The sequence below is a fragment of the Lytechinus pictus genome, chromosome 18 (assembly GCF_037042905.1).
Source record: "Lytechinus pictus isolate F3 Inbred chromosome 18, Lp3.0, whole genome shotgun sequence".
Taxonomy (NCBI): domain Eukaryota; kingdom Metazoa; phylum Echinodermata; class Echinoidea; order Temnopleuroida; family Toxopneustidae; genus Lytechinus; species Lytechinus pictus.
Window position 1 is genome coordinate 23,450,369 of NC_087262.1, and position 24,622 is coordinate 23,474,990.

Genomic DNA, 24,622 nt, shown 5'->3' on the forward strand with positions numbered 1-24,622 from the left:
TTACATTACTGATTATCTGAGATGAGATGAACCAGAGAGTCGACAAATGGGTGTTGACCAATCGACAATTAACCAACGAAATTTATATTTTTAACCAACTACTCTTGGTCCGGAATCCTGCATGGTTGTCTGTGATTAGTTACCAGGGGCCAGTCTAAAAAAAATGTTTGAATAATAAATTTGCAATGATAGTTCCTCGTGATTATCCAAGCGTTAACAAAAACAGCGTAAGTATGGTATCAATTTATTTTGGAGAAGGTACTCGTTCAAGCTATTATAATAATTATGTGTTCATGAATATTTTTTTTCCTTAAATTGTGTCAAGGTTTTTTGTTACTCTCACGGTAGGATGAAGTAGAAATTGATAAAAGGTATAAAATCAGTTAAAAAGCACTTTAATTGGATCAACTATACCAAAATTCTCTCTCAAATATGCAATAAATTCAGATGTTATGTTAACTTAAAAATGGCAAAATCAAAAGCCAATAACTCTATTGGTTTACCTATAGATATCTAGATACTCGACAACCTCTTTCAGAGTAGCTTCAGCTAGCCTCTCCAGTTTCGGTTCTTCAATCCTTTCAGCTCCTGCTTTCAGTAAAAGCTTGATATAGAGAACAAAAAAGTGGAGACAAGGAAGATGACTTTTTTTAAAGCGGAAATAATATTGGACTGTTTAAAATCATTTCACACACTTCCAACAAGCCTAGTAATACCAAGGTCACATTTGCTCTACGGCGGCCGTCGGCGAGTCGAATACAGCCGTTTTATTCATTTTTTACTAGAACCACCTATGTAGCTGCTGGCACAAACAAATGTTAAAACGGCTGTTTTCGACTCGCCGTACGGCCGCCGTAGAACAAATGTGACCAAGGTATAAGTATAACTACCATTTCAGCATGGAAGATATATAGAAACGAGGCTTTTATTAAAAGGAAACATCATTATAGACTATACGAATATTTCCCCGCTCATTTTTATCTATCTCAGTTATATACATTATGGACTCTAAAGGGGGCAAAGCTACACCTTTTGAGATGCAAAGTTACTTCTCTCAGTATGCAAATTAGCATTTTTCAGTAGCAAGCCCCCAAAACAATGCATTTAGCACCCTTTTCTCACTTACAGTGAATTGCATGAATACAGCAAACATAAAGCCGGAATTAGTAAAGCCCATCTATTATGACAGTGAGTTGCGAGATGTATTTAGCTTTACTTTCTTATAAAAAATATTGTTTTTTTTATCCACATCAATTATCTTGCTAAACCCAATAGTATTGTTCACGTTCCATTGACTATCAACCCTCTGTGTCACCATAGTCATTATAATTCTTTAATCATTTTTTTTTTTTTGAATAATATTTTATTTTCTTCCTCTTTCAAATCAATAAGTTGACAATCACAATTCATATAAATAAATATTCTTTGCATCTATACAATCAATAAACAATCAAACAAATAAATATATCAATATCAATGAGATTACAAATATTTTTAAAAATTATTACAAATGAAATTAAACTGCCAAATTTCTCTTCTATGACAATGTGAACCATTTTTTTTCCCCAAAAAGTACATAATATAGCATAAAATTATTTCAATATTTTTTATTTCAAAATTATGTCAAATCAAATAAACTACTTTTTTCATGAAACTCTATGCTCCTTTAAGAGGAAGATTAAATATATATGATCTTTCACTCACCCACGCACCCTCACACACATACACGCACACAAAAACCCTCACGCACACACATCATACAACAGGTAGCACATCCGTTCTGGTCTGTCGATCTGTAACTTTGTATCATTGAGAAGAAAAAAAATAATAAAATAAAATAGAATACGATAAATGATAAGTCAAAGAAATGCACCAATTTGTTCCCATTTTCTTAAGTGTACTCCCAAATTCCCTGTTTTCTTGGCTATATTATATTCTTCTTTTCTGTAACCTTTAATCATATGTGTTGTTTTTTGTACGGACGGTGGTTCGCCCTTTTCTCTGGAAATAAAAATTATATGTTTTAGCAGAAAGATTATACAGTTTATTGCATGTATTCTCACACATTTACCAGATAGACCGATGAAAATTGTTTTCCAATCATCAATCCTAACTTCCTTTAAATGAAGCTTTTTGATGACCTCCTTCCATAACTGTTTAACCTTTAAACAATCTAAAAATAAATGTTGGTATGTTTCTACCTGTTGTTTACAAAAAGAACAAAAATTGTCTGACTCAAAACCAAATTGGAAGAGCTTTTCTTTTGTATACACTACCCCGTGTAATAGTTTGTACTGAAACTCCCTTTGTTTACTACATATAAAAGCATTCTTCAATCTTGTAAAGGTTTCTTTCAACTCCCCTATTCCAAGATCATATTCACAATGTCCATCATAAACCTTTAGAGTGTACTCTTTTTGAAATTGCTCAATAAAGTAATTATATATATATCTGGCTTTTAAATCCATAAATTTATGTAGGTAACCAAAGATCTTCAGTTCTATTTGAAAATTTTCACTATCTATAACTATAAAATCACTTTGTATCCATTCTTTTTTAATCACAGAAAAAATTCTTTGAATCATCAGCAGATTATCAGCAGTGTAACCCCGGTTATGGAAATATGAGACTGGTCTTAGTTGACCTCCTACAATAATATCTGATGCTTGAAATATACCTTTCCGAAAGAGTTCAACATCAAAAAACGGTTTATTATGAAGACATATAAATCTGTTGTTAAAAATCACAGGATTGATCTTGTTTTCCTCAAAGTTTCTACATTGATCCAAATCTTGCCATGCTTTCAACATATCTTTATAAAATATTGGTATACCTTGTAAGTCCATTTTATTTGCATCATAATTACAAAGAAATATACTCCGGCCTCCCAATGATCTAAAAAAGTAGTCAAAGGTTACTTTCCAACCTAAATATTTCTCACCGTACAGCAGCCTTTTAATCCACATAATTCTCTGAGTTTTAATGAAAACTTCAAAATTAGTTACTTTGAGTCCCCCTGCACAATAATCTTGATATAGAATTTTCCGTTTTATTCTGTCATTTCCACCCCAAATGAAATTAAAAGAAATCTTTTCAATTTCTTTAAAGATATTTTGAGGAACTGAAATAAGAGAAGAAACATAATTTAATTTTGAAAATACATGCATTTTTAACAATCTAATTTTACCAAACATTGTCAGATCTCGTTGCATCCACCATCCGATTAATCTTTTGATTTTACTCAAAATTTCTTTATAATTTAGGTCATCTTTTATTTTGGAGTCTCGTGAAAAATATACCCCTAAAATTTGTATATATTGCATTCTATGTCCAAACAGAGGTAAAACCGGCCTATCACATTCTTCCCCCAACCACATAAAATTTGTCTTATCCATGTTTATTTTCAAACCACTCAATTTCTCAAACTCTCCGAAGACTTTCTTCACCCTATTAAGTGAGTACGTGTCTTTAAGAAACAATGTAAAATCATCTGCGTACAATACTTGTTTTATTTTTCTTTCACCAAACCCAATCCCTTCAATACCCGGATCATTTCGAATAGAATTAGCAAGTAATTCAATAGCTATAATAAATAAATAAGGAGAGAGGGGATCTCCTTGTCTTACTCCTCTTTTAACCTCAAAATATCCAGTTGAGTGTCCCCCATTCATCACACAGCTACTAACGTCATTATAAAGAATTCTAACCCAAGAGCACAATACTTTACCAAAACCAAAAGATTCCAATGCTTTAAATAGAAGTCTATGTGATATACAATCAAATGCTTTTTCGAAATCTACAGCAATTACAAATCCTACTGGCTGATATAAGTATTGAAAGAATACATCGTCTATTAACCTCACTGCCTCTCCAATATTCCTATCTTTAACATACCCTACTTGGTCATAATGAATAATGTCCCCTAGTACCTCTTTTACCCTTTTAGCTAAAACTTTTGACAATATTTTGTAGTCTACATTAAGAAGTGTTATTGGTCTGTAGTTTTTCATGCTAGTAGCAATTCGGATATACCGCCACCTACGGCGCACAACGGGATGGGCCGAAGTGGTGAATATGTAAAAGTGGTTCTATGACATTTGCTCTGGCGACAATTGCTCCGATGTGAAAACTGCATGTTAAGCCAAACCTAAATCCTAGCCTCCAAAACTAAATAAACCCTTATCCTAATCTTTACATTACTCTGACCCCAAAACTCTATTACTATCGTAACTCTAACTAAATTCCATCCGAGATATTCAGACCCGAGCAAATGTCGCAGGAGCATCCGTCGTGTCACCAGGCAGGTTCTTCCAAAATAAGGATTAAACTGGCAGGATGCAAGCAAAACAACCATCAAACTGTCAAAGAGTTTAAGATGTAGTGTATATTAAGAGATGCAAAGGGTCGAAAAAACATTAAAGTATTCTGAACACTCTCGAGACAAACGGCCATGAAATAAAAAAAAAAATGTTGCTTTGGCCTTTCCATCTCATATACCTCTCAAAGCTTCCTAAAGTGACTTCTGAAATAATGGCCAGGAATAAAGGGACCAAAGAACGGGTTTTAAAGTTTGGGGACTGACAAAGCAACAAACACAACATACACATGGCCGTTTTTAGGGATTATTTTTCACCTTTCATTGAAGAAAGTTTGGGGCGTGGCGGAGCCCCACCCCCACCCCGGCAGTTTCGCTGCCCCTGAAATGTATACTAGAGGGGGATAAGGTACTTACCGAAACCACGTTAAAGTTGTTTCTCATAGCAGCCATCTTTAGAGGTGTCAATGATTTGATATAGTCATCATTATCACAGTGGCATTCGATGATAGCTTTTCTCTCCTAAAATAAAACGCATATCAGTTCAATTTCATCACAAACATTAATTACTTGGATAATTACAACACACATTTTTACTGTAACACAGTCATGTAAATACCGTCAATCAACTAAGATAACCAAAATATAACAAAATTCAATTTCTTGAAAATATTACTTCCATGAAAGTTTCATCAAACGGAAATGAGTTTCACTAATTGCCTACGGTTGCAATGGCATTGTTAGCGATATATTTTATACATGGCCGACCTACAGCATGCAGAACAGGGCGTATAGTCAGACAGCTAGCCTGTAAATCGCCTTCGTTTAATAAACTTATGGATATTCAAGCTTTATTTTTTTATGAAACACGGTTTTGTAAATTCTTGGTCATTTGCTTTGTTTCAGATACCATAGTAAAGAGCAGATATGAAACTTTTGAGACTTATACCGTTCGTCAAATGATTTTGGAATCCTTCTCTTCGGATTGTTTTTACTCACTCATCCTTGAAGTAACTTTCATCTGACTTCCTCCGGATGAAAGAAGAGACTATAAACTTTCCCCCCCCCCCCCTTCTGTGACGCGTTGTATAATCCTCCAAATCTAAATTTCACGCGTTAGAAAAAAATCCTTCCTCTACCTTAGACCATGTCAAATGTATTCCAAGTTAACTCTAACCTTATCTGGCAGTTTCATAGCGTGTCTGATGATAATCTTGGCTGCTTCATCATAAGATGCAACACATGCCCGCAAGAGGGCATCCCCCAGAGGCACATTGTAACGTAACAATATCTCGACAGCAGCTAGATAAATAAACGTAAAGAAAAAGAGGCATTTCAAATAAAAATAATTACATCTGATACTTTTTTAAAATGATCTGATCGTCCCTTATCCATTTTGTGATATGATCATGTATATTCGACGCACTAAGAATATTGATATATGATTGGTAAAATGGAAAAGATATAACGTTATTCGATAGAATACTCAAACAGCCGCATTATCTAAGTTATCTAACTCTCTCTAATAGTGAGTAGGACCTATAGTCATTGGGAGAGATAGCGCCCAGCGCAAATATCCCCCTTCCTGCCCCAACATTTGGAAGCGAGTACCACATTAACATACACTTAAAAGAAATGCTTTTCAAGTATCGAGGGGGGGGGGGCTTGGAATTATCACTCCTTCCCTTCCAACTTATAAAACCAATAGATCCTTAAAATTACCCCTTCAGCAGTTCAGAGGGGTTTTCCATACCCTCTTTCTCTTTTTTTTTTCTATTCGTGTCGATTCTTTATACGTTTTGTCTTTTGTGCTCCCCTGAAATTGGGGCCCGTGGACAAGCCCACTAATCCCCATGGCCTGGGGGAGAGAGGGTACAAGGGGTGACCGTAATCACTTTCAATTGGGAGGGTTTTTTTTTTGCTTGTCAATTTTCTTTTTTACAAACTGGCACCCCCTATTCAAAATCTCATACCATGCATCCTAGATAAACCATTAAGTATTATTCTTACGAGATACTCCTGCACTGATGGCATATGCATAAGTATTCGTGCCTGCTTTATCTCTGATGTCCAACGTTGCCCCGTTAGCTAGTATTTCTCTCAATAAACGCTGAACCTGTAACCATGGGAACACACAATGAACAAAATATTAATTACATGAAATAAAATGAATAAAAACAAATTTTAAGCAGCAAAAACAAACAGAAAGACAATATGATTGATGAACATGAAGTCAAAGAGCATTTAAAATAACTTAATCATGCTAGTTTCATTAAACATTATGTAATTTTCATAATCATATAGAAAAGTCCTTGTTTTTTCCTCATACATGTTATATGAATATTATGTTTGATGATTTTCATTATGAATATTTCCAATGTTTTTGTTTATTTATTATATAGCGCCTTGAGTAATGATTCATTAGAAAGTGCGCATTAGAAATACTTATTATTATTATTATTTATTTTTTTTTTTTTTTAATTTGTATGTTCTCATTTACATCGTCACTGTATATTGAACAAAAATAATAAACAACAGCATGATATACATTAGAATTCAACATAAAAATTGACAACATTATACAAATATAGCAAGAAAAATGTTTAGATACATGTTCAATAGTAAGCAAACATAATGCCTAAATTGACTTTTCAATCTTTGTTTTACAATTTTTCCAAAAAATACTTTTTTTTATATTTGCTCTCCATTTTATTTCTTCTAAGAAAATTTCAAATATTTCTTTAAAATTTGATTTTCTTTTTTGTTGAAAAATTGTATAAGAAGCTAAATTGATTAATACATTAAAGAAAGATATAACGTTGTGTCCATTACCACCGTGTCTACCAATCACAATGTCTTCATAACTAATATCCACATTTTTAATATTCAGATTAATGTTAACACAAAAGTTACTGAATTTTAACCAAAAGAGTCTAGAATAATGGCAATCATAAAATAAGTGATAATAGTTTTCAATAGTTTTACATTTAAAACAGAGTGGAGATTCTGCCAATTTAAATCGAAACAAATATTCATTTGACATCAAAAGTTTATACAAAAATTTAAAGTTGAATTCAGCTAAACGAAATTCTTCAATGAAAGTAACTTTTTCTTTCCAGATATTGTTCCAAATCAAATTTTCTTTGAAATAAAGTGACCAATATTGTTCAACATTTGGGGTTATAAACTTTTTATCCACAAGAAAATTGTATAATCTTTTAGAAAGTTTAACAGATAAATGTTTACTTTGTTTTATATGTAAAACAGGATCATGGCTTTTTTTAAGATGGCCGACTGTGACGGACGCCACGGTTCCGAATAGCCGTCTTATTTTTTCTTGGATTTTGGTGAGTTTTCTTACATCTGTGATATACTTTTCGAACTATATGGAACTTTAAATCCTGTTTGTCTGGATATCAGCCTTTTGCAGATTTTTGAGACCATTTCTATGATAGAAAAGACACTTAGTGGTGAGTTTGCTGTGAGTTTTAAAACGAAACGGGTTCTCTTGATTGATACACCCGGGAGTTCACCGCTGCGATACTCTTCGAACACTGTATCTAGTTAAGCTATCCGGCATATTATGGCTAATGTGAACGCCCAACCAAAACCCGGGGGTACTACACCTAGAGTTTTGCCTGTTTTTTTCAAAAACAGTGACTTATTAGATGGTGTGAATGAAGTGTCTGTTTATGAAGTGTGTCTTGCTGCAGAGAGAGTTTGTGGTGATTCCACCATTGATAAAGCTCAGAGAATCAGGAATCTATGGCGTATCTATCCACTTGATAAAAAGTCTAGACAAAAACTACTTGTCACTGGTTTATCCATCAGAAGTCAGCAGATAGATCTTATGGACGCTAACCCATACCTTCACACTAGTGAGAAGCCTACCACTAAAGTGTTCATTAGTGACGTACCACTATCTGTTGCCAACAGTGACATAAAGTCTACTTTCATAAAAAGAGGACTGAAACCAGTAACTGAAGTGAAATATGAGTGTGCGAGAGATTCTGACGGAAAGCTTACTCGTTTCAAAACGGGGAGGAGGTTTATCTTCATGGAAATACCGACGTCCCCGTTACCTAATACGGTTGAAATCGTAGGATTTCGTGCAAAAATCTACCATAAAGAGCAAAAGGAATCGAGTGACAGAAACAAAATGAAAGAAAACATCAGATGTAACAAATGTTTGAAAGAAGGTCATTACGCTCGCGAGTGTCGAGAAAATCAGATTACATGTTACGATTGCTCCCTTCCAGGGCATAAGAGAGGCGACCCCCGGTGCACTGCCTTTACGGAAGGTTCTTCCCAACCAGACGACAGTGACCATGTGATCGTGAATGAACGCAATGCGCAGATGGCGCCCACTTCAAAATATGCCAGCGAAGATGTTTGCGACGTACAGGTAGCAACTCCGCAAGGATCGATAGAGGAATTAGCATATACACGCACTAGTAGTCTCGTTGGTGAAAGGTCAGGCACGGTCAAGCAAATAACGCTCGACGAAGTCATTAAACAAGCGCGTGCCCGTAGCAACGAAAATCAACATCGAGTAAAACAGAAGAAAAAGAGAAAAAGAAGGCATTCTAAAAACACGCCAGAGAAGGAAGAATTTATTCGACTGAGTTCTGAAGAAGATTATGAAGATGCATATAACACAGCTTAAGAATCATGAAAACGATGGAATTAAGTATCTTGACAATTAATTGTCAAGGATTAAGAGAAAGGAAAAAGAGACTAAAACTGTATAAATGGGCAAAAGATAAGAAGATTCAAATTCTTTTTCTTCAAGAAACTCATTTTACAAAAGAAATTATTCAGGTTCATGACAAATTTGATTGGAAAGGTCTGTCTTACCACTCTATTGGAACTTCAAACAGTTGTGGTACGAGTATCCTAATAAATTGTCACTCAGTTGAAGTTCTTAATCATATATCCTTCCATGAAGGTCGATCAAATGCTGTTAACATATTATATGGTGGTGAGTCGCTATGGCTACTTAATATTTATGCTCCGAATATTTTGACAAATAGAAGGATTTTTTTCAAATCTTGTTTTGCCTTCTTAGATGACAATATCCTTCCTAGTGATTGTGTTATTTTTGGTGGCGATTTCAATACTGTTTTAAACTATAGATCTGACAAAAGAGGAGGGATTTCGAAAGATTTTTCGGATGCAAAGTACCTAAGAGAACAGTCTGAGTTAAGAGATTTCGTTGATATCTGGAGACTCAAACATCCCAACTCTATCGAATTTACTCATCAACTAATACGACAGTCTCCTATTGAGACAAGAATAGATTTTTTCTTAGTTTCTGATAGACTTAAGAATAATATTATCAATTGCAATATAATAGGGAGATTTTTATCTGATCATAATCCAGTTCTTATAAAAATTGAATTCAATAAATTCAGAAAGGGCAAAGGTCTATGGAAACTTAATAACTCTTTGTTACAAGACTCTGAATACAAAAAAATCATTATTGCTCTAATAAAAGACCTTGGGGAAAATATTAATAATCAAGTAGCTGATATAAGATTACTTTGGGATTTATTTAAAAAAGAGGTTAAACAAAAATCAATATATTTTTGTATAGATAAATCTAACAATACAAAATGTAAACAATTAAATTTACAACAAAGACTTGACCATCTTACCAAGCAGAAATTTATATCTACTAAACAGAATCAAGAAATTAAAGAAATACGAAGAGAACTAAATAATCTCTATGATTATAAAGTGCATGGAGCTTTGGTGAGATCCAAAATAAAGTGGTACGAAGAGGGGGAACGTAATAAAAAAAATTTTCTAGGTCTTGAAAAAAGAAATTATCAACAGAAGAATTTGTTTAAAGTGGAACACAATGGTAAAGTTTGTATAAGTCAAAACGATATCTTGACTGCTGAGGTGGATTACTTCTCAGAACTTTTTTCAAAATCGGAAAATATAGAAAGTAAGGATATAAATGATTATTTTGAAAATATTCACATAGAAAATTCATTAAACGAAAAACAGAAATTAATGTGTGATAGCACACTTACGATTCATGAATGTAATAAAGCTATCCAAAATTCAAAACTTGGTAAAAGTCCAGGTCCAGATGGTTTAACGTTTGAATTTTTCAAATGTTTTTGGGATCATTTAAAAACTATATTATTAAATTTATTTAACCATTCGTTATCAGTTGGGAATTTATCAGTTAGCCAAAATAAAGCTGTTATTACACTTTTGCATAAAAAGGGACGAAAAGATATACTATCCAACTGGAGGCCTATCAGTCTTTTAAACACTGATTACAAAATACTGGCATCAGTTTTGGCAGATAGATTGAAACTAGTATTAAGTTCATGTATTTCGCTTGATCAAAATGCCTACTTAAAAGGCCGTTTTATTGGAAACAATATAAGACTTATTGATGATGTGATAAATTATATGACAAAACATGAAAAATCAGGGGCTATTTTATTTTTGGACCTAGAAAAGGCCTTTGATAAAGTTAATAGGAATTTTCTTTATAGAGCCCTTGAGAAATTTAATTTTGGTAATAATTTCATAAGTTATATAAAAGCCTTATATGCTGATGCAGAGAGTTGTATAATGAATTTAAATTGGCAGTCAGTTTATTTCCCTCTAACTAGAGGGGTAAGACAAGATTGTCCAGTGTCTGCCCTGTTATTTTTAGTAGTTGTATAATTTTTATCAGTTGATTTGAACGAGAATGATAACATTAAAGGTATTATTTTGACGAATAATGTAAACAATTCAGTTGAGATCAAGATAAGTCAATTCGCTGATGACACCACAGTATTTGTAGCGGATGAACTGTCTTTAAAAACTGTAATGGAAAGAGTCCAAAGGTTTTGCAAAGTTGCTGGACCATCGTTAAATGTTTCGAAAAGCTCGGGTTTTAGCTTTGGAAATTTTAACAGCAATCTTTTTCAAAAGGTTGATTGGAAAAGTGTGTTTATAAAAACTCTAGGGGTGTATTTCAGTAAAAATATGTTTGATGCTTATGAAAAAACTTGGAAAGAAAAAGTAACAAAAATTGAAAACCAAGTATTATTGTGGAAATGCCGATATTTAACATTTTTCGGAAAAGTTACTGTACTAAAATCTTTAATTCTTTCAAATATAACTTATTTAATGACTGTATTTCCCATGCTTGATCACATTAATAAAAAAGTTGAACAAATCATATTTAAATTTATATGGAAAGGGCGTGATAAAATAAAAAGAAAAACAATGATTGGTAGAACTGAAAAAGGAGGAATAAACATGCCTGATTTTGTTTTACAATGTAATGCCCTAAAAACAGTTTGGCTAAAAAATCTATTTGAAACCAAGGATCACAATTTTAGATGGAAGTTCCTTCCTGAACTACACCTCAATTACTTTGGACCGAATTCACTTGTTCTTAAAATGTCTTTTGAAAAAGAATGTCAAATGCCTGAAATGAAACAACTTCCATTATTTTATCGTCAATGTATAATTGCTTGGAAAATGTGTAATAACAAACCCTCTTTTGAGAATACAGGTGAAGATATTAGGCAACAGTTATTATGGGGTAATAAAAACATTTTGTATAAGAATAAGTGTTTGTTTTGGAAGCATTGGGTATGCTCAGACATTCTTGTTATTGGAGATATTGTTAACAACGATGGACTATTGGATATACTGTGTATTCATGCAAAATTAAAGAAAAAAGGAAATTATTTATGTGAATCGAAATTAATTTGGAGTTGTATACCAGAAAAATGGAAAAACATTTTGGTTAATGATAAACATTGCTCAAATCATTCAATTGTTAGCTACTTTCAATTGAAGGACCATGATCCTGTTTTACATATTATTATTATTATTATTATCATTATTATTATTATTACTGCTTCTCATTCAAATATTCTTAGTTACAAAGACCATAGTAACTTTTAATCGGTATATTGTTGGTATTGTTCCACGAGATCATTATCATAATGTGATTTTAAGGGCTATAATATTTCTTCAAATTTTTGCTTTATGCCGACATCTAATGGACCACGAACAATCGAAAGTGACACGGACACATCACCCATGTACACCGCACGGGCGACCTGGAGTATTTCACTAAAAACTTATTACTTCATGAACTTATAACTTGTGTATGGCACTGTACCAATACGCATCATCATAATCGCAATTATAGCAATACAGATCACGCTGACAGTAAATGTGATCATATACCTAGACTCGTGTTAGAGAAAAGAGTTTTGATACAAAACCTCTAATTTTTCTGATCCTCAAAAGCTTTCAAGTTCCATCTTTTAGAGATTAACAGGTGGCCTTTTAACGTGAATAGATAGCGTAATAGTAGACCCGAAAATGGCATTTAAATTATGGTTTTTCGCAACTCTTAAGTTTAAGTTCATGTTCATTTTCCTTCATAAAAAAGATACTACATGAATACATAAATACTTTTCACCTATAAAAATATACTATATGAATACAAAAAACAATTTTACGATGTAATATACAATTAATGAATAAGTTTGACACAAAAGAGAAGATGTTATATAAATTACATTATAAATGACGTGAAATTAAACAACAATAATAACAATAATACTCCGCTTTGAATACATGTATAGCGCTTAATACATCGGAACGACGTGTCAAAGCGCTTTACAAATATATTATTACCCCGGTCATCGGATTCAATCAGTCATTCCCGCACACAATGTGTGCACATCCTCCACTCCTTGGGGAGCATTCCAGTCAGTCGCCGGTGAGGCGCACACAGTACTGGACAAGCTGCAATGACTTTCCTATGCTACCGGGTACCCATTTAGCACCTGGGTCGAGAGTGGCAAAATGTGGATTTAAACCTTGCCAAAGGACGCCAGACCTTGGTGGGATTCGAACACACGACCCTCTGTTTACAAGGCAAGAGTCGGATTCACTACACCACGGCTCCTCGAAACAGCTGCTTGAATAAAGAATAACATTGATTAAAGGAAATATAAGAGAAATTAGGAGATTGAAGATAAAGACTGACGATACCTTAATAAGATTTCCACGATCAATCGCCTTAAAAAGTTTCTTTACTCTGGTAATATCCTCTACTAAACCCAAAGCGATTCTTTTGAAGGTAGGCTTGGCCACTCTTGACGTTTTCCGATGGTTGGACATCTTCCGATCTGTAATACAATTGGATATCGTTAGGTTGTTTTTTGTTTAAATTCGAAATGCCCAGAGTCATTATTGGTGCTGACAGGTATGCGATGAATATTACGGTTCTAGGACAACTACCCCCTGGACAATCACCCCCCGGACAACTACCCCCCGGACAATTACCCCCCGAGGACAATTACCCCCCGGACAATTACCCCCCGGACAATTACCCCCCGAGGACAACTACCCCCCGAGGACAATTACCCCCCCGGACAATTACCCCCGGACAACTACCCCCGGACAACTACCCCCCGGATAATTACCTTCAGAAAATCCCCCTTTCTCTCCAGCATCAATTTTAGAATTAAGCGGGACCCATTGTAAGTTTTGGTCGGTGGCACAGGTTTCCGAAGTATTTTCTACTTTATCTTACGTTAATAACTTTTTCTTTCTCTTTTATATTGCTCTTTCTCCTGTTCTCTCACTTTCTTCTTTTTTCCTTTTTTGTTTTTGTTTAGCGGCGCCTTCTGCATCATGAAAAATGAGGGGGGGGGGTGTTGCACCCACAAATGTAATAACGCCCACAAATGTAATAACGCCCACAAATGTAATAACACTTTACCCACAAATGTAATAACGCCCACAAATGTAATAACACTTTACCCACAAATGTAATAATTTCACCCACAAATGTAATAATGCACTTTACCCACAAATGTAATAATTTTTGATCGCCCACAAATGTAATAATGACTTTACCCACAAATGTAATAAATAAAAATCTTATAGTAATGCCTTCATAAAGCACAAATGTGCAAAGTCTTTTTTCCAGACCCGGTTAATAAGACATTATAGTACAAGTCCAAAGTCTTTTTCCAAACCCGGTTGTTTCAAAATTAAAATATACATCCAAAGTCTTTCTTCCAGACCCACTTGTTACAAAAATTACAATATAAGTCCAAAGTCTTTTTTTCAGACCCGGTTGTTTCAATAATTAAAATATAAGTCCAAAGTGTTTTTTCAGACCCGGTTGTTTAAAAAATTATAATATATGTCCAAAGTCTTTTTTTCCAGACCCGGTTGTTTCAAAAATAATAACATAAGTCCAAAGTCTTTTTTTTAGACCCGGTTGTTTAAAAAATTATTATAAGTCCAAAGTCTTTTTCCAGACCCGGTTGTTAAAAAAATTATAATATATGTCCAAAGTCTTTTTTTCCAGACCCGGTTGTTTCAAAAATAATAATATAAGTCCAAAGTCTTTTTCCAGACCCGGTTGTTTCAAAAATTATAATATATGTCCAAAGTCTTTTTTTCCAGACCCGGTTGTTTCAAAAATAATAATATAAGTCCAAAGTCTTTTTTCCAGACCCGGTTGTTTCCAAAATTATAATATAAGTCCAAAGTCTTTTTTTCAGACCTGGTTGTTTCAAAAATCTTAATATAAGTCCAAACTAAGATACAATAATGATATTCCAGTGGGGAAAAAAATGAGAATCGAGCTTAGTCTTTTCTCCAGACCTAGTTAATTAAAACTGGTGGAATTAATGTCTTTGTTGTTCTTTCAACTTATATGGCATATATTGTGAATATATGCGCTAAGAGTAAATTGAGAATCAAGCATAGTCTTTTCTCCAGACCCAGTTACTTAAAATTAAAACTAAACCCTATAGCACTGCGTTTACATAGCACAAAAGTGCAGTCTTTTTTCCAGACCTGGATAATTAAACAATTACAATACAAGTCCAAAGTCTTTTTTCCAGACCCGGTTGTTAAAAAAATTATAATATAAGTCCAAAGTCTTTTTCCAGACCCGGTTGTTTCAAAAATTATAATATATGTCCAAAGTCTTTTTTTCCAGACCCGGTTGTTTCAAAAATAATAATATAAGTCCAAAGTCTTTTTTCCAGACCCGGTTGTTTCAAAAATTATAATATAAGTCCAAAGTCTTTTTTTCAGACCTGGTTGTTTCAAAAATTATAATATAAGTCCAAAGTCTTTTTTTCAGACCTGGTTGTTTCAAAAATCTTAATATAAGTCGAAACTAAGATACAATAATGATATTCCAGTGGGAAAAAAAATGAGAATCGAGCTTAGTCTTTTCTCCAGACCTAGTTAATTAAAACTGGTGGAATTAATGTCTTTGTTGTTCTTTCAACTTATATGGCATATATTGTGAATATATGCGCTAAGAGTAAATTGAGAATCAAGCATAGTCTTTTCTCCAGACCCGGTTACTTAAAATTAAAACTAAACCCTATAGCACTGCGTTCATATAGCACAAAAGTGCAGTCTTTTTTCCAGACCTGGATAATTAAACAATTACAATACAAGTCCAAAGTCTTTTTTCCAGACCCGGTTGTTTAAAAAATGTTAATATAAGTCCAAAGTCTTTTTCCAGACCTGTTTATTTCAAAAATTTTTATATAAGTCCATACTAAGATACGATAATGATATTCCAGTGGAATAAAAAATGAGAATCGAGCTTAGTCTTTTCTCCAGACCCAGTTAATTAAAACTAGTGGAATTAATGTCTTTGTTGTTGTTTTAACTTATACGGCGTATATTGTGAATATATGCGCTAAGGGTAAATTGAGAATCAAGCGTACTCTTTCCTCCAGACCCGGCTATTCAAAAAATGAATTAAAAAACTTCAAATCTAAGACCAATTTTCCAAAGTTTCACCCAGTAAAAAAATATGTCTTTACCCCACACCCATTTTTTTTAAAATAATACTACGACCAGGGCCGAAAATTTCTCCCAAAAGGTAGGGGGACAAGGGTCTGGAAAATTTGACAAGCAAAAAAAAAAAAAGGGTTATCACCCGAAAGTAAGGTCATCTCGTCCTAAAATACATGTTTTATTTCGATTTTGAATGATGAATTTCTTACCATCATAGAAGACCAGAAATAGTAGGGGGAACATTTGATAGTGTGTCCCCCTACTATTTTGAGTAGGGGGGACACGTCCCCCTGTCCCCCTGGGATTTCCGCCCATGACTACGACCCCTACAAAACATTGTAATAATGCATGGGTTAAGCAAACATCCTTTCTCCAGACTTGGTTATTATTTAAAACAAATAAAATAGTTTTTACAAATATTCTAAAACGAATACCCAATAATAAAATTACTGTGGAATAACATGAAGGCCGACTGTCGAAGATCGACTTTCCTCCAGACACAATTATTTCAAGAATAAAAAATCAATAAAACCCAACCCCCAACAACTAATCTGAGAACCAACAATCCTCCAAATTAAGACCATGCATGTAGAAAAGCACATGTTTAGAGCGTTGTCTTTATTCCAGACCCAGTAATTTAAAATTGATTTTAACAATCTTAAAAACAGAAGACTTTGTCATATTCTTATTCTTGTGGAATAACACGAGTATTATGCTTAGTCTTTCGTCTAGACTCGGTTATTTAAAAGATAAACAAATATTGAAAAAAAATCGCAGCTAAGACCAATCTTCAAAATTAAACCCACTTAAAATGCTTGGACTTAGAATGTTGTCTTAAACCATCACGCAGTTCTCTTAAAAATACAAATTAAGCGAAACATTAATCTTAAAACTTAGACCCCAGCATCTTCCAAACTATAAAACCCTTGTGATAACGCATACTTAATTTGACCAGACCAGTTTATTAAAAAAAGAACCAAAAAAAATTATCCCTCTTCCAGCCTAACATCCTGTATTAAATGATGTAATTAAACATTCACTTTTTTTTCCAGGCAAAGAAATTTATAATAAAAAAACAACATCAAAACTTAGAGCCCGGGGAGCATTTCATGAAAGGAGTTGTCTGACGTTTTATCCGACACTTACCATGGTAGCACTGCTTCTTAGCCAATCAACATCAAGGACAGTTGTCAGATCTGACAACTTGTCGGACATAAATGTTGATGAAATACTCCCCCAATCATCTAATTCATGTTGAACAGGCACAAGAATATGATTGTGTCTTAGTTATGAGGATTTCATTTATCTTATTTTTTGAAAATGACAAGGTCTTGAATAAAGAAAACTCTCTAAACTTTTATTTATTGAAGGTTCTTAGTTTGAAGGATAGTTGGTCCATAGATTCTGTTATTCTGTTTTAATGATTTTGGTTATTTTGAAATAATTGGGTCTGGAGGAAAGACTACGCTATATTTCCATGTTTTTCAACATAAAGAGGATCGTGGGTCTTTGTTTGCTTTTTTATTATTACTAATTTATTATTATTATTCATCATTTCTTATTCGAAAGATCTGGGTTTGGAGGAAAGACTACGCTATATTTCCATGTTATTCAACATAAATAGGATCGTGGGTCTTTTTTGGCTTTTTTTTATTACTAATTCATTATTATTATTATTATTCATTTGTTATTTGAAAGATCTGGGTCTTGAGGAAAGACTGCGCTATACTTCCATGTTATTCTACATAAATAGGATCGTGGGTCTTTGTTTGCTTTTTTATTATTACTAATTTATTATTATTATTATTCATTTGTTATCTGAAAGATCTGGGTCTGGATGAAAGACTACACTATATTTCTATGTTATTTAACATTAATAAGAGAGTTGGGGTCTTTGTTACTTTTCCACCAGTTTTAATTAACTGGGTCTGGAGAAAAGACTAAGCTTGATTCTCATTTTATTCCACTCGAATATCATTATCGTATCTTAGTTTGGACTTATATAATAATTTTTCAAACAACCGGGTCTGGAAAAAAGTCTTTGGACGTATATTATAATTTTTTTAAAAACCGGGTCTGGAAGAAAGACTTTGGACTTATATTATAATTTTTGAGACAACCGGGTCTGGAAGAAAGACTTTGGACTTATATTATAATTTTTGAAACAACCGGGTCTGAAAAAAAGACGTTGGACTTGCGTTATAATTTTTTTATTAACCGGGTCTGGAATAAAGACTTTGGACGTATATTATAATTTTTGAATTTAAACGGGTCTGGAAAAAAGACTTTGGATGTATATTATAATTCTTGAAACAACCGGGTCTGGAAAAAAGACTTTGGACTTCTATTATAATTTTTGAATTAACCTGGTCTTGAAAAAAGACTTTAATTTTTTAATTAACCGGGTCTGGGAAAAAGACTTTGGACTTGCATTATAATTTTTTAAACAACGGGGTCTGGAAAAAAAGACTTTGGACTTGCATTATAATTTTTTAATTAACCGGGTCAGGATTAAAGACTTTGGACGTATATTATAATTTTTGAAACAACCGGGTCTGGAAAAAAGACTTTGGACTTACATTTATAATTTTTTAATTAACCGGGTCTGGAAAAAAGACTTTGGACGTATATTATCATTTTTGAAACAACCGGGTCTGGAAAAAAGACTTTGGACTTACATCATAATTTTTTAATTAACCGGGTCTGGAAAAAAGACTTTGGACGTATATTATAACTTTTGAATTAACCGGGTCTGGAAAAAAGACTTTGGACTTGCGTTATAATTTTTGAAACAACCGGGTCTGGAAAAAAGACTTTGGACTTATATTACAATTTTTGAAACAACCGGGTCTGGAAAAAAGACTTTGGACGTATATTATAATTTTGAAACAACCGGGTCTGGAAAAAGACCTTGGACTTGTACTATAATGTTTTATTAACCGGGTCTGGAAAAAAGACTTTGCACTTTTGTGCTATATGAACGCATTACTATAGGATTTTAGTTTAGAACGGATTCGCCCAAAATCCCTTCAAATTTATTACATTTGTGGGTAAAGTCATTATTACATTTGTGGGCGATCAAAAATTATTACATTTGTGGGTAAAGTGCATTATTACATTTGTGGGCGTTATTACATTTGTGGGTAAAGTGTTATTACATTTGTGGGCGTTATTACATTTGTGGGTAAAGTGTTATTACATTTGTGGGCGTTATTACATTTGTGGGCGATTATTACATTTGTGGGTGTAACAGGGGGGGGGGGGGCTTGCACCCGAAACCTCCCGTTTGGCTATGCATATATACATCAGAAAATTTGTAAACTGGCACTCATTCTAAGTTTTCATAGAACAATTGAACACGATTAGTCATAATAATCACAAATGCTGAATATCTCTGATTCAAACTGATCTGATTTTTTTAAATATCTATTTTGGGTTTAATTTCAGGAATGAAATCAGGCAAATAGATAAAACGTAAAAAAGACACCTTCATAGGTAGAAATATTGAAAGTCGATAACGCAACTATCAACACTAACACTGTCAAGTAGACCTATAAATCTGTTATTTTAAAACAGTTCAACTAACAAGAAGCTAAGAATTATGAAACAATTGGTGCACATTCCCGATTAAGATGTGGCTTTATTAATACAGTAAGCTAAAAAAAGTTATGCAAATATAATACACACAAGAACACCTTGTAACTTACAAAGGTGTTTTTGTGTGTATTATTCTTGGGTGAAAGCAATTAAACATTAAAGAAGGAAATTAAGTACCAAATTTACTAAATTGTAAACAGTATGACATAATCAAATACAGTGTTTTTTCTATACAAATTGGCAGTCATGATAGTATACAATTCGTTTAAGGAGCATTTTAAGGACGGTTTGTAAAAATTTATAAAGAAGTAGGCCTATGCAAATCAAATAATGCGACCGAGCAGCGTGAGCTAAAAATATTAATATTTAGACCATAAAACGGACATTTTACAGAGCACTTGAAAAATCAATTTGTAAATTTAAAAATAATGAAAGCTCGATATCCGAGATGAAATATGTTTTGTATATTGACTCCGAAACTTGATATTTTAAGCTCCATATCAGCCTATATTGAGCAAGATATTAATCTCATCGAAAAAGCAATTTCCCCCTTTTTTTTCATTTTTTTGCTCTGCCGATAGGGGAGGGGGGCCGGGCCCCTCAGCACCCCCTGGATCCGCCTATGGATGGAGCTCAATTCTACAGCTTTCTTACGGCGTACGTTTGATTTCAAGATACTCGAGAATGCCTTGAGTACTTCTTACGTCAAACGTACGGCCGACATATGACTCTGTGCACTCCCTTTGTCTAGGGGGTAATTGTCCGGGGGTAGTTGTCCGGAGGGTAATTGTCCGGGGGGTAATTGTCCGGGGGGTAATTGTCCTCGGGGGGTAGTTGACCTCAGGGGGTAATTGTCCGGGGGGTAATTGTCCTCGGGGGGTAATTGTCCGGGGGGTAGTTGTCCGGGGGGTGATTGTGCAGGGGGTAGTTGTCCTGATACCGAATATTACCTATACTACATATTATACTTCTACTAAACTAATGACAATAATAGTAACAATAGTGCTACTACTACTACTACTACTACTACTACTACTACTACTACTACTACTACTACTACTACTACTACTACTACTACTAATACTACTACTACTACTGTTGATGATGATGACGATGATGATAATAATAACAATAATAATAATAACAATAACAATAATAATAATAATGATAGTAATAATTGCTGGAATCATATAGTGCTTTTGGCCAGAGGACACAATCGCACTTATAATTACCCCGACTAATAACGCTACACGATGTATTATTGTTTTGTATGTGTGTGTTTTTCAACTAAACCTGCGTCATCCTTTGAGTTGACCCTTATTATATATTATATATACAGTACGTCCCATAAAAAAGGAAACTGGAATAAAGTGTGATGTTTTGCCATCATAATCATTAAAGGACAAGTCCATCCCAACAAAAAGTTGATTTGAATAAAAAGAGAAAAATCCAACAAGAATAACACTGAAATTTTCATCAAAATCAGATGTAAAATAAGAAAGTTATGACATTTTTAAGTTTCGCTTAATAAACAAAATAGTTATATGCACATCCTGGCTGGTATGCAAATGAGGAGACTGATGACGTCATCCACTCACTATTTCTTTTGCATTTTATTATATGAAATATTATAATTTGCTCCTCATTGTCAAGTGAAACAACGATTAATTCCTCCCTGAACATGTGGAATTAGCACTGTTTAATACTATTATATATGATTCAGTCATGTTGGTCCTCATTGTCAAATCTGTAAAAATTGAAATAATTGTATAATTCAAACAATAAAAAGCAAAGGAAATTGTGAGTGATGGACATCATCGACTGACTCATTTGCATGTCACTGAGTTGTGTATATCACTGTTTTGTGAAAAATGAGCAAAACTTTGAAATGCTATAACTTTCTTATTTTACATCCGATTTTGATGAAATTTTCAGCACTATGCTAGTTTGATTTTAATTTCCCCTCTTTCATTTAAGCCCATCTAAATATTCATGATGCATTCATGATACATCCATGATGCATTCATGATGCACGCATGACGGAGTTAGAAGTTAGAACAATGAAAGGTGGTGTTAGCAAATTTCCATTTGCACGAGCAAATTATGGTTTTGAGTGAGTTTTTCTGGCTTTTATTGCTATGTATTCGGAAAACAAAGTTCATAACTTTCATATTCATTTTTCATCTTTCATTATGAGACCTCGTGCATAAAATAGGATTCTTTTCATCGTTTCTTCTGAGTGGATGCCTATATGAACTCAACATTTACGATGGGCAAATGAGGCCACCCGGATTAATACATAACTAACACTGTATGGTACCTCTGTTAAAGCTTTTAAATGCAATGTAGACATCACCACATTTGATTATATAATAATGTGTCCACTACCAATAAAACATGATATACACAATAATAAATAATTGTGACAGTAGAAAACGCAATTCGAGAAACGTTTTTTTTCCCCATAATATTGGATAGGATTAACGAATCAATCCTAAAAAAGGAGTGGTTTGGTAAATAACTAATTTATGATTGTTACTAGTAAATGTTTAGTGATTGTATCAAGCTATTTTTACTCTGAATACAGCAACATATATATGTTTTAATCAGGCGACCTCTTTTGCCAATTTCGGAGGGGCAAATAAGGCCACCCGACAAAAATAGTAATGGTTAATTAATATGCAAATTAGGCTGATAGGTTCTTACATATCTAATGGATAATGTCGGTCTACACTAGATCTATTAATAGATATCTAATTATGTTTCTACTGCTTTACATTAAACAAGTGGAGCGCCTCTGGCAGTCTCACCTGCATTACGCGATATAGCAGCAGTGCTGACTTTGAAAACTACTATAAAATAATTATTCACAAAAAACATTAACCCTAAATGACATTTGACCTTTATCATGTGACCTAAGACTTGGCAGTAATACTTGATTACCCCTATGTCCACAATTCATAAACTATATCCATAAACTTTGAAAGTTATGACAGCAATTTAATAATTACCTCCAACATGTCCAAAGTTAATTGACCTTAATGACCTTTGACCTCAATCATATGACTTGAAACTCAGGCAGGATCTTCAATAATATTTATTAATATTTATTAATAATATATCATTATTCAAAGAACATAAACTCACCCTAGTTCACGGTAATCCTCCATAAAACATGTAATCCATTGATACACACGGCCTTGCTTGGATATCATCCGAGACCAAGGAGATATCACTCTTCTAGACCAGATTCAGTAAATTAAGGCATCTTCTCCAAAGGGTATTTAAGCCCCTATGTGCTGTTTTGATACTATTTGGTACAGTTCGGCGATCTGATTACATAATCCTTGATTATCCATTCCGTATCTCCTCTTTATCCACATCGAGGTTAGTGGAATATCATAAGACGGCATCAAAAGAGTTTTGAAGAATAAAATGAATAGAAAACATAAACACTACGAATTCCATAGGACCTGGTTTAAAGGGGCACTCCAGGCTTGAAATGATATGATTGGAGCAGATAAAGATAAATCAGACAAACAAAACACTGAAAATATCATCAAAATCGGTCAAGGAATGATGAAGTTATGATATTTTAAAGATTGGCATTACTCCAGTAATGATGATGCCATATCATTACTTATTCTTTTGTATTTTATTATATGAAATTATGTTTATTCAAATTTTGTCCCCCAAGAACTAAAAAAAAAAAAAAAAAAAAAAACAAGTGGAGCTCCTCTGGCAGTCTCACCTGCATTACGCGATTCAATACAGCAGCAGTGCTGACTTTGAAAACTACTATAAAATAATTATTCACAAAATACACCATTCATATAATGATACGACACTACGTTCATTGACCAAAACGACATTTGACCTTGATCGAGAGTTCTATGACTTGTCAGTGATACTTGATTAATGATTACCCTTATGTCCACATCTAATAAACTATATGCATAAACTTTGAAAGTTATGACAGCAATTTAATAATTACCTCTAACATGGCCAAAGTTCATTGACCTTAAATGACCTTTGACTTTGGTCATGTGACCTGAAAATCGAACGAGATGTTCAGTGATACTTGATTACTCTGATGTCGAAGTTTTATGAATCAGATCCATAAACTTTCAAGTTTATGATAGTAATTCAACAAATACCCCCAACTTGGCCGAAGTTCATTGACCTTAAATGACCTTTGACCTTGGTCATGTGACCTGAAACTCGCACAGGATGTTCAGTGATACTTGATTGCTCTTATGTCTAAGTTATATTTATGAATCAGATCCATAAACTTTCAAGTTTATGATGGTAATTCAACACATCTTGGCCACAGTTAATTGACCCTAAATGACCTTTGACCTTGATCATGTGACTTAAAACTCAGGCAGGATGTTGAGTCATGTTTGATTTACCTTTATGGTCAAGTTACATGAACTAGGTCCATATACATTCGAAGTTATGATGACATTTCAAAATCTTAGGTTTCGATTTTAATGTTGATTCCCCCAACAAGGTCTAAGTCCATTGACCATAAATGACGTTTGACCTTGATCAAGTGACCTGAAACTCAAGTAGGATATTTAGTAATCCTTGATTAACATTATGTCTTAGTTTCATGAACTAGGTATATATACTTTCTAAGTTATGCTGTCATTTCAAAAACTTAACATTCGGTTACGACTTGATGTGCCACCGCACAGTGGGCCAGAATGAATTGAAAGTGTGCCAAAATTATATTCCAGGTTATATTTTTACTTTAACATGTTGATTAAGGTTAATTTTGAGCGTAGAATCGACTGAACATAATTTAAAGCCGATTCGACGTCACTTTGATACCAAATTTTGATTGGCTACTTAAAACCTATCTGTGAAAAGACAAATTAC

The 24,622-nt window shown here is 33.6% G+C and overlaps 1 protein-coding gene across 1 annotated transcript in view; it reads right to left on the reverse strand.

Annotated features, from left to right (window-relative positions):
* Window positions 1-23,087, reverse strand: part of LOC129282076 (transient-receptor-potential-like protein) — a 29,014-nt gene extending 5,927 nt beyond the window's left edge. Inside the window, exons 1-6 of the mRNA XM_054918012.2 lie at window positions 22,886-23,087; window positions 13,352-13,488; window positions 6,326-6,431; window positions 5,493-5,617; window positions 4,733-4,837; window positions 504-604 (exon numbers count right to left, since the gene is read on the reverse strand). Coding sequence (XP_054773987.2) covers window positions 504-604; window positions 4,733-4,837; window positions 5,493-5,617; window positions 6,326-6,431; window positions 13,352-13,480 — 566 coding nt within the window. The 5' untranslated portion in view covers window positions 13,481-13,488; window positions 22,886-23,087. The remainder of the gene's footprint in view (window positions 1-503; window positions 605-4,732; window positions 4,838-5,492; window positions 5,618-6,325; window positions 6,432-13,351; window positions 13,489-22,885) is intronic.
* Window positions 23,088-24,622: the final 1,535 nt, after the last annotated feature.